General features: G+C 40.3%; 1 protein-coding gene across 1 annotated transcript; it reads left to right on the top strand.

Annotated features, from left to right (window-relative positions):
* Positions 1-4,286: 4,286 nt before the first annotated feature.
* On the top strand, positions 4,287-11,695 carry LOC122978090 (GRB2-related adaptor protein 2-like). The gene is made up of 7 exons (XM_044345593.1): positions 4,287-4,379; positions 5,139-5,223; positions 7,707-7,798; positions 8,321-8,443; positions 9,871-10,033; positions 10,219-10,311; positions 11,074-11,695. The coding sequence occupies exons 2-7, from the start codon at positions 5,146-5,148 to the stop codon at positions 11,254-11,256; spliced, it is 732 nt and encodes a 243-aa protein (XP_044201528.1). The 5' UTR covers positions 4,287-4,379; positions 5,139-5,145; the 3' UTR covers positions 11,257-11,695.

Raw genomic sequence — 11,695 nt, 5'->3', positions numbered from 1 at the left:
TTTGAGTGTTAGAGGTAATGTTGGAGAGCTTAGATGTAGTGTCGGTCTTTTTAAAAACCTTGTGGGATGTTTTTTTGGTCTTTTTAGATATTCAGAGACATGTTTTCGTCCAAAGAACACCAAAATCATTCCTCACTTCGCTTCACTCCCTCTTGACTCTCCAGACTTGGACAGATGTTTGGGAGGAGGGATATGTGCAGAGTTAGGTGAGGTAAACAGAATGAAATATGATGTTTGCTCACAGAACATTTATCATATATCTCTGTTGTCAAATACGTTCGACATGCTCTCTGTCTCCCCTTCTTCCACTTCTGCTCCCTCACTCTCCAGAGTTCGATGTCCCTAGACGCCTTGAAGATGCGTCTGTCGGTGCTTCGCCGCTGTCGCAGAGTGTTCACACAAGCAAACGCAAACACAGTCACGCACACTAAACACAGTTAACGGGCCTATTGCTGTAATTCTGAATGCATTGAACCCTATATGAGTCTTTTCCACCTGTTTAAAGAGAGTTTTATGAGCTCTGTCATGAAGCTAGATGGGATGTTTCATGGGCAAAGGCCATTAAACACAGTCAATATACACAAACAAACACACACACGCAGCATTTCCTTATTTGAATAGTTACACCTGTACCCGTTTTGTTTTTCCTGATGATGCATAATAGGCTGTATAACAATAGATGCACGTACAAGCTGTAGGTCACCTTGGCAACAGCTAAGAAGCAAATGATTCTTTTGGCGTTGCAACACACACACATAGACATCTATGAGGGTACATGGAGTCCATTCATCAAACCTCTCATGGTGGGAATGCTGATTGCTTGGACGCTGCTTTGCTTTTTTTTTTTTTTTTTTTTTCAAATTACATTTGCTTTTCAGCCCCTGTCACAGGATCAAATCCCCACCGAACACCACACGGGGATCTGAGCAATCATGGCAGGCCGATCACTGAGACTGGTTGTGAGTATAAAAGAGGGAGAGAGACAGAGAGGTGGCAGTATTTGCTTGTATTGCAACTGGCTGCATCCCTGCATCCTCTCACTTCCAACACTTTCTGTTTCTCACTGCCTGTTCTCTTATTCCTTCTCTTAGCTGACTTCTTCTAGTCTTTCTCTCTGGCTGCTGCATTTCTTTTCCTCTACTATCTTCCTCTCTACATTTTGCTTTCAGGTATGATCACACACATAGTTTGTTTTCTACTGTCTGAAACATAGTGGGAAAGTGTTATTTTATGACAGATGATTACATATAAAAGCTTTTAAGCCAAAAATGACATGGACTCACAAGTAGCTTGTATATAAGTAACAGAGGTTTGGAAATCTGTCTTAAGTCAGATATTTTGGCACATGAGGGGTCAAAATGTATTCAATAATATATGTTATGCAATATATGTCACATTGTTCATTCTTTTTTAAGGGATTTACCCTCTTTGGTTGTCATCCGTGTTAAGGACATATGAATAAATTATATGAGTATGTGAGTCAGGTATTTGGAAATGTTCTGGAAAATCAGTTGAGGATAAAATATCCACACATGGAACCCAGCAATTTCAATATTAATAATTAAAATTCAATTGTCATAAAGCAGTATTTTGCATTGGTTTGGAAACAATGGGTTAATACAACCAGATGTCTTAAAAGAATATTTATCACTATATAAACAGTATTGAGTCTCTGATGGTTGACAGATGTCCTTACACAGTATATACAGTATATTGCCATATGGTCCAAACTGATGTGACTCAGTTATTTTTTTTTTTTTTAAACATGGGCTTTTCAAGCATCTTTCTCATTATTTTCCTGTTTTTGTCCTGTATTTATTTCAGATTATATGCACCCACTGGTGAAGTCATTTCATGCCATTTGAGTCTGGCGTCATTGCTTTCACCTGCCCATAAACAAGGATTAAAAGGTGATCAGATTATCTCACATCCTTGAAATGACTGAACAGTCAGTGTCCTGGTGCTAAAACCCACTGATCTGACTCTCTTCTAACTCTTCTAACTCTCAGTGATTGAGGTAAATTCTGATATTATTATGAACCTGTTGTCTGTACTTCATATTTAACATCTACCAGATTATACAGCTGTGAAATGTTCACCGGCTTTGGTTTTCAGCCTTTTTTCAGTTTTCAATTTACAGTCTGCTGCCATCGTGTGGCAAATGTAATCACTACAGCAAGACTCAGCCCTTCACATGTGATACAAGCCTTAGACATTTTACCACAGGCTGTTTCATGATCTACTGCAGGCGTTTGGCTCAACTTTGTCACAGTTTTTCATTTTACTGTAACACATGACAGAAGTATGATCAAAATAGCAAACAAGAGATATGTAGCAGTATCCACAGCACATATGTGTGCAAACTCTTGCACTTAAACATTCCTCAGAGCATCTACAGTGTATCACCTAGCATGTCTGCATGTTAAATGTATGGCAGGTTTTCAACAGGAACGACCTGGGAAATATCAAGACACCATCTCACCTAGATACAAGTAAACAGACTGACAGGTTGACGTTGTTTACGTGCCCACAAACTGCAAATCATCATAACCCCTACCGAAGCAAACTGAGCCTACTGAGGAATTGTTAAGATTATTGTCATGTCATTGTTACAAAGAAATCTCTTTGAAAGAAACTAAACTTCCTGTTTTGAGCTCCTCTTAGCTGAAGTTTACATTTGAAGTGTCTGTTAATTTCCCAGGAATTTACACAAGTATATGACCCTGATAGCATCAACTTTTTGGCCATAGCGGTAGTTAACTGGCACATGTGGCTGAGATATGGCACGGTAAAACACATGTAGGCCAAATCATAACCACATATGTTTCGTCATACCTTCAAAATTGGAGGGACCACATGTGGCGTGGTAACGGCAATCAGGTGAACTCCCATGCACTGATGTTGCCCAAACACCAGCCAAATGGTTTGCACCTGCTGCTGCACCTGTATGTGGCTTCAACCTGAGGGTGATGGGGGTTATGAAAGCAGTTGCAAGACAGATGAAAATGGAGGGGGATGAATTAAAAAATATCTGTCCGGCAGCTGATATTGAGGACAGTTGTCATTGGTAAGCAGTGTGAATGTTTATGTATATTATCATGCTTTGTCCATAAGAACTCATAGTTTGGTAAACGTGTGTGTGTGTGTGTGTGTGTATAGGAAGATATAACAACAATATGAATAAAATTATAACACTGCTGTTGTCTCATGTGTTCTGCTTTCTCAAGGTGCTGTCAGGCGAAACCGTTTCAGACAAGGAGGTGGAAGTACTGATGGTAAAGCGGCTTCACCTGGCTGGTGACAGAGACGGTTGGAGGAAACAAAGACAAAAAAAAGCTGACAAAGCTGACACTTAAGAGACTATACACTTTGTTCTTGTTGTTCTTTTTATGTGTGTTTAGAGGTGCAACAGAGCACATTTCTGACCAACAGAAAATGCTGATCCTCTAATCTTTCTCTCTGCTGCATTCCTTTTATACAGCTGAACTTTAGTATTCAGCTCCATAAAGCACAGCTAATGTTAGTTATGTTATCATATATGTTAACAACTACTGGATGTTACATGTTGTTTAGCATGTAGCATATACATTTCTTATTAGCTTGCTAATGTTAGTTGTTTATAATGTCTAGGTACCTTCAATATTTTTAGATTGAGTATGAAAGTTCATTCTTGACCTTGGATGTAGTAGTCTGACAAAAAAAAAACTTAACTCAAGGGCCACATACTTTGAGTTTCATTTTCAGTTGCTTTCTTCACTTGAGGTGTCGGACAAGTGGAAATTTTGAATCGTGGGTGGTTTTAGATGAAATGTCAGGACCAAAATCTTTTACATGTCCAATTTTTGCTGATAAATTAAAAGTGGTGGACCAACATTGACATCCCTAAAGCCATTCAGCTGGTGTGGGTACTGTTACTCCAGTGTTATTGGATCCCCAGACCAAACCATTCTCAGATCTGGGTCTTTGACATAAGTTTTGTTATATGTTAATTAAAGGGTACATTTGGTATCCTTTAGGCAGCAATGAGGGTTTCTAACACACTACTACTGTTTATTTAACAGTAAAATAAGAATTCAGCAGCAAATTGTTTCCACGCATGTGATCTCTTTGGTTTCACACCTGTGCCTATTTTCATGTGCACTCGTGTCACTGTGTACAAGTGGTCAGCAGCAACAGAAAGTGTGTTTCAGCAGCAGCTGCAGTGTGACTGTACTTCCTGTGAGCAAGCAGCAGGAGTTTGTCACTTCTCTTTGTAAACTGTGCAGTCTCTTGCCTGGTGCCTTTGAATCCGCCCACTCCGCCAAGTTGAGTTGACTGACAATTCTGTCTGATATCAGGCAATACGATCTCAGTTGTGCAGAGAGAACAACACATACATGGTGAGTAACACAATGCTTCTGTCTCTTCAATGGCAACAGGTTGTCATTTCTGAATTCAGGTTTGTTGGCCTGCTGTTTTCTGAGCTGTCAATACAGAATTTTCTCCTGTTACACTAAAGGTAAAACATACTGAATCCAATTGCGCCTCCGATGAAATACACTGAGTCCATGTGAAGTTTGTGATAGCTTATTGATTTATCTGTCAGATCCATTCCTTTCATGCGTGTGAAAGAAAAAATTGAGGAAATATGGTGGTGCTTGTGCACTGCAAATATCAGGAATGTGAGGATAAGTTTTTAGGAACAACATAAGATATCTAACATTTACTTCATATAACCATAGACCTCTTAAAACCTTTCAGCCCTGATTTAATCTGGATGCAGGACAGGTATACAATATAAGATTCAAGGATTCAAGGACCTTTTATTCTCATCTCACCACAGTTACATTTATACTTTTCGGTATCAAATGCTGCCTATGATGAAATGTGTTTTGTGGGTTTGGTGAAAGGTATTAAAACTTTAGAAGAATTAAAAATTAAGGTTTTAAAAAATAGAAAAAAAGATAATAAATAGAGAACGGAAAGAATCTAGTGCGCAAGGTTGAATTCATGCAGGCAATTACAAAAACAGTGTTACAAGCGTTACAGAAGTACTTAGTCAAGTGAAGTAATGGATCATTTTAACATCTTAAAACATTATTCACTTTTAACATTCATAAACTCACACATATATCTCCTTTTCTTAACCTTTCGTGTAGTTCTTCCATGGAGGCTACAGCCAAGTATGACTTTGTCGCTACAGCTGATGATGAACTCAGCTTCAGAAAGGGACAGTGCTTGAACGTAAGGACCATGGATACACAAACACACACACACTATACGTAACACACACACCAAACACTCCTTCCAGTTAATAAATTGTTCTGTCTTTGTTTTCTCAACAACCTATTGCACACTGTGCAGTTATAAATAGCTCTCGATATGAAAAACATTCAAATGCAGAGTGTACCAGCCGCATTTTCATGTAAATCAGCATCACCTCGATGACTGAGCATTCAATGCATTCATGCAGCGTGAGTAACAACAGTATTTGCATTCATTTGTCGTTGCTCCCTGCAGTGCTTTTCAATACTTTTTTTGCTGCGGGTTATGAAAATTTGTTCTGAATCTTGGCAACCACATTGCAGCAATGTTGAGTTTAGTGTTTTTTGGTTATGAATGTGGTGGTTGTCACCTCTAAACAACAAACTCACACTCTTGCTCAAGAAGTGTTGTCCTTCCTCTTCAGTTAAAGTTATGCTTCGTGAAAATGAACAGTGGTTTGACCTTAATGTTGACATCAGTATGTTAACGTCTGCACGATGACAATGCTAACATGCTGATGTCTAGCAGATAGGTTTCAAAGTATTTAGTCATTCACCAAGTTTTGGACTAACTGAGAATTTGACCAGATCTTACAACAACAATCAGCTGCTCATATGAACATTGAAAGAAGTTTTCCTCGCTGTAATCATTCCTCCTGTCCATACTGGCTATTAAAAGATCCCCTTTAAATGCACTTTCATTGTCATTTTGTGCAAGAATGCATTTAAAAATTTACCTGAAGCTTATATCAGCAGTGTGAGTTACTCACATAAGGTGAGCATCAAATTCCCTCTTTGTGTTTCCTCGGACAGTGTTTCCCTGTTGAGCTGCAGTGGAAGTATAGTACAAAAAAGAGGGACTGAGGGTGGAGAGGAGACAGCAGGGAGCTGAGGAGCATGACTGCCTGAGGGAAGAAGCTGTTGCAGAGTCTGGTAGTCATGGCCCGGATGCTCTGGTAGCTTCTGCCGGATGGCAGGCGGATGAATAGTCCATAGGAGGGGTGGGAGGGATCTGCAATGATGGTACTGTAGTTGCATGGTGGGTACAATATCTGTGGTAGAGTTCTGTGATTGGTGTGAGGGAGGTTCCGATGATCCTCTAAGCTGTCCTCACTATCCTCTGTAAGGATTTCTGGTCGGCAATGCTGCAGTTCTCAAACCAGACAGTGATGCAGTCGCAGAGCATGCTCTCTATGGTCCCTCTGTAGAAGGTAGTGAGGATGGGAGGGAGGAGACTGGTCTTTTTTGCCTCTGAAGGAAGTGGAGGCGCTGCTGGGCTTTCTTGGTCATGGTGGTGGTGTTTTGTGTCCAGGTCTTCCATGATCTGCACTCCCAGGAACTTGATGCTTTTGATGGTCTCTATAGCAAAGCGAGTTCCTCCTGAAGTCAACAATCATCTCTTTTGTTTTGTTAACATTTACAGATTGTTGTTGTGGCACCAGTCTACCAGCTGTTTGACCTCAGCTCTGTATGCAGACTCATCGTTGTTGCCGATGAGCCTCACCACTGTTGTGTCATCCACAAACTTGATGATACTGTTTGAGCTGTAGAGTGTAGCACAGGGGTCATGGGTCATAAGGGTGAACAGCAGAAGACTGAGCACACAGCATCGGGGAGTGCCAGTGCTTCCTGACTGAGGCCTGTCAGTCAGGAAGTCTAGGATCCAGTTGCAGAGTGATGTGTTCATGCCCAGCAGGTTCAGCTTCCCGACCAGCCTCTGTGGGATGATTGTGTTGAATGCTGAGCTAAAGTCTACGAACAGCATTGTGGTGTAACTGTCTTTTCTGTCTAGATGGAAGACAGTCAGGTGGAGGGCAGTTGAGATTCTATCACCAGTTGTCCAGTTGGGGCGTTAGGTGAATTGCAGTGGGTCAAGTTGTTCTGGGAGTTGGGATTTCATTTGTCTCAGGACCAGACTCTCGAAGCACTTTGCGATGATCGGTGTGAGTGCTACAGGTCAGGAGTCATTGAGATGAGACACAGTTGATTTCTTTGGCACTGGGATGATCGTGGTTGCTTTGAGGCAGGCAGGACCAACAGCTGTGCTCAGGGATCTGTTGAAGAATGTCTGCCAGCTGGTCGGCACATTCTCTGAGTACCCGACCCGGTACATTGTCTGGTCATCATCTGAGAACCATGAATGTCTATACAAAATTCCATGGCAGCCCATCCAATAGTTATTGGAATGATAGATCTTTCATTCTGGACCAAAGTAAACTAACCGACCAACCAACTGATTGTCATCTATCCTGCTAGCATGGCTATTGGCCCAGACCTGGGAAACAGGAGTGGTGTGGGCCAGATCTGGGCCACGGCAATTTTGCTATCTGGGATCAGTAGCTTGACATTGTTGAATAGTTCACTCTGCAACACAAACACACAACAATGACTGTACTTTAAGTGTTTTAATTTGTGGCTTAATTTCGTGAGCATGTTTTGTGTGAATGTGTCCCACTGTGTCAGGTCCTGCAGACTACTGGGAATTGGTACAAAGCAGAACTCAATGAAGTCGAAGGTTTTGTACCCAAAAACTTCATCAGCATTAATCTGCCCAGGTAAACTCTCAAATAAATCCAAAAATCAAATGAAAGAGGAAAGTATAGAGAGATAGACAGGCTTTGTCATCGTCACACGGAAGGAAACGAGATGTAGTTTCATAAGAAAACAGTTTGTACAATGAGCCATGACATGACACTCCAAATATAAATGAATTATCTTCCTTCAGCAGATGCACAGAGAAGTTTCAGCTATTGATGTAATATTACATGCTGAGATATTGAGTAATGCCATTCCCTTTACACCTCAGTGTCTTTGCATTCATATTTAACCTGCTCATGTCATTCCTGATCTACATTTCCATGTTACATTTCATGACCTGACAATAATCTGTTTCTTTCTTTTTGTTGCTCTCATCCTCACCTACTTCTTCCTTCCTGAATATCTTATCCTTATCTTCTTCCCTCATCTGTACCTCGTGATCAACTCCTTCATTACCATCACGACTTTGTTGCTCCCTTTTCTAACTTTTAACCTCCCGAACATCTGTCCTTCCCTGCCTCCCTCCTTAACGACTCCAGCTGGTATCAGGAGGACATGAGTCGCAGTGACGCTGTGGAGAAGCTGATGTCACAGCCTGTGGGGGCCTTTCTCATAAGGGGCAGCCAAAATGTATCCCCGGGCAGTTTCTCCATTTCTGTCAGGTGCATTCAATTTTTGTGTGAATGTTGAACTGGCAATATTTAATACGTCTACTTCCAACTGTCTGTTTCTGCTGATATTTAGCCTATATATGTGTTTAGTACTGTATATTACTGGCAAATTTTATATGGAGCTGTATCTCCAAAGATGACTAGCATTAGCTTCACTTAGCCCTAGTTCTTCTAACTTAATGTGACAACTTTTGAGAGTATCAATCAAATTCCTTGTCAATGTTAAATGTTAATGCTTGATTAAATAGATCGCAAAATTTTGCAAATGGTGTGCATGACCTATCCATCTGTCTCTCATCACAGTGGGCTAGAATGAGCCATAATTAGCCTGCGTATTTGTGCTTTCAAATTTATGCATTTTATATATAGAACAATTTGACCGCACCACTTCCTCCAGCAGATGCACTCTCTCTCTCTCTCTCTGAGAAACATCTCTGCTTGTAACACTTTAACCAAGAGTTATTTCCTCATAATACCTACATTTGCATATTCACTGATCAAAGATGCAAATTATGAATGTGGATTAATCTGCTGCTTCCAGACTCGTTACACATCTCCAGGTGCAGACAGTTATGATAAACATCACAGTGAGCACTACGTAGACCGACCCTCGCAGCCAAATTTTGCTATGAGCTCCTTTTTGACATAGATACTTTAAAACATTTTATTGAATTTGATGGATTTTTTTCATACCAGTGTTTATAAAATAGTTAAAACGTCGAGAGTTATGGTGTTTCCTCAAAGTACAACTGTGCATTCATGGCCTACAGATGCCTCCGTCAGATAGGAAGCGTTATCATCTCTTGCTCAAGACAGATTCCTCCCTGTATGAGTATTAAATTCTGGCACTGTATGGGGCCCCAGAGATGCAACCTTACACAAAACGTCTTAGTAACTGACAAAACACTTTATGTTGATATTGTAGATCACTGTAACATTTTTACAGTTTTTTGTCTTTAAACAGGACAGCAGTGTTTTCTCTTTCTCTCTGTCCAAGATCTCAATCTCTTATAAAGTGTCATTGTATTTAATATTTATTTAATCTCAGTCTGAGGACCCATCACTTTCTCCCTCCTCGTTCATCCTGTTCTTATCCACCTTATTTACATCCTGTCTCCTGCTGTCTGTCTGCTAGTAGGATTTTGAGTGTGTGTATTCAAGGACAAGATATTTAAGAGGCTTAGAAGTACAATGATAACCTTTTACTTAAAAGGAAAGAGGTAACCACTGTGTGGTTTCAGTAATCATGTTGGGTGAAAGGAGAGTTTCGAAGAAGGCAGTGTAATGCTGGTATCATATTTTTTTAATCTCACATTTTCAGATGGAAATGGGAGAAGATTAATCGACAGGGTAAAGACATGTCAAGACTTTGAAAAATATCTATCTCTATCTCATCTCTATTTTTTACTGTACTGCAGACATCCAGCAGATGTTCAGCACTTCAAGGTGCTGCGAGACAGCAGAGGGCAGTATTACCTCTGGTCAAAAAAGTTCCCTTCGCTCAACCAGATGGTGGAACATTACAAAAAGAACTCTATCTCCATACAAGTACCAATATTCCTACAGGAGCCAAAACAACAGGTAATGCAAACCTAAAAGTAAGTGATGAGCTCAACCCATATAAGAAATGTACACTCAGTGTTATACATTGTAAAGAGCTTTTAATGGGAACATCCACTGTAGTATAAGAGTGTAATTGTATTAAATGATTTAAAATTAAGAATTTTAAATGAAATAAACGTGAGGTTGTTTGTGTGTCTCCACAGCATAGAGGGAGCACAGATCATTTACCGCCTCTCCCCAGTCCTGTCCTCACCCATCGACGTCCCGACTGCAGACCTATACCTGCACCACGACAGGTATCTAACAATACTGTATGTGTGTGTGTGTGTGTGTGTGTGTGTGTGTGTGTGTGTGTGTGTGTGTGTGTGTGTTTTTGTCACATACAACACATACAATGATGGGTGTGTGCCTGCTGTCTGTCTGAGTTTCTGTGTGTAAATACTGTGTGTCCTTGTCCATATGAAGGCTACTTTGTGCATATTTATGATGACTTTAATGCCAAATTTGAACTGCTGTGAGCAGTGTCAGCTTGAAAACAGCTGTTTTTTTAGTTTGATAGAAATGTTTTGACATTTTTGACATTATCCGATGGGTTTTGAATGGGTTTTGAATGGGTTTTATGAGCATAAAATCTTCTGGTGGCTAATTTTCTCATCTCAAATCCTGAAAACTTGGAAACTATCCAACTTGAATTTAAAAGGTTTTTAGCAGACAGCGACTAAATGGCACAATACATCTTAAATAATGGTTTTGGATAATTTACTGAGCCTCTCTAGCCTAGCCTACACCTCGAGAGGGTTTAGCAACAGAAAAGAGCATCCCTTTCTTATTACTTTAGACAGTGAATCACCCCATTGTGCTAAATTAAATTCAGATATGAAACTGTCTAAAAAAAAAATTCTGCACACCAGAAAAGGGAAATTGAAACATCTTGCAGCTGTAACACTTAGCTGAAAAAGTCCTTTATTTGATCAGCCTGTACAGGTCAATAACACTTGGTTCATGGACTAAGACCATGTCTGTGTCTAACCCTGTACATTCATCTCCTCCTCCACCAGCGCAAAGCCTCCACGCTGCAGGTCAGAGCTATCTACAGTTTCCAAGCTAAGGAGACGGACGAGCTGGAGTTCAACGTCGGCGATGTCATCAAGGTCCTGGAGTGCTCGAATCAGGCCTGGTGGAAAGGACAACTGAGGGGCAAAATAGGCCTGTTCCCCTCCAGCTACACCAAACCCATCTAAGAGGAACACAAACAAAAACATGTGTCACATCACGGCAGATCTTACATGAGCTAATATCTAATGCTAATTCATGCAACTAAATCCTAGACCACCAAGTGTACCACAAAGTATCAACTAAACGTAAAGACTATTGTTGGTTTACACACACACACACACACACACACACACACACACACACACACACACACACACACAAAGGCTTTCAGTTTTCCATCATGGTAAACATACAAAGAAAAAAACAATGTTAACTTATATCAAAAAATGATAAATAACTGAGAAGCAATTGGTTGGTTATGCAGTTTTTGTTGGATTTATCAAACAAGTGACATCTGCTTATACAAAATGACTTGAAGTAAAACTTGTGCCATGATCATGTACTGAGGTTACCTGTTTTTATCAACTTATCTCACTTTATTTGTATCTGATAGATCTGATTGTA

This window comes from Thunnus albacares, chromosome 3 (genome assembly GCF_914725855.1).
Source record: "Thunnus albacares chromosome 3, fThuAlb1.1, whole genome shotgun sequence".
Lineage (NCBI taxonomy): Eukaryota > Metazoa > Chordata > Actinopteri > Scombriformes > Scombridae > Thunnus > Thunnus albacares.
Note: the sequence above shows the minus strand (reverse complement) of the source record. Positions and strands in the feature narration are given on the sequence as shown.

Coding starts and splice junctions, on each gene's coding strand:
- LOC122978090 (XM_044345593.1), top strand. CDS start 5,146: ATGGAGGCTACAGCCAAGTATGACTTTGTCGCTACAGCTGATGATGAA. Junction 5,224..7,706: donor GAAAGGGACAGTGCTTGAAC/GTAAGGACCATG, acceptor CCACTGTGTCAG/GTCCTGCAGACTACTGGGAA. Junction 8,444..9,870: donor AGTTTCTCCATTTCTGTCAG/GTGCATTCAATT, acceptor ACTGTACTGCAG/ACATCCAGCAGATGTTCAGC.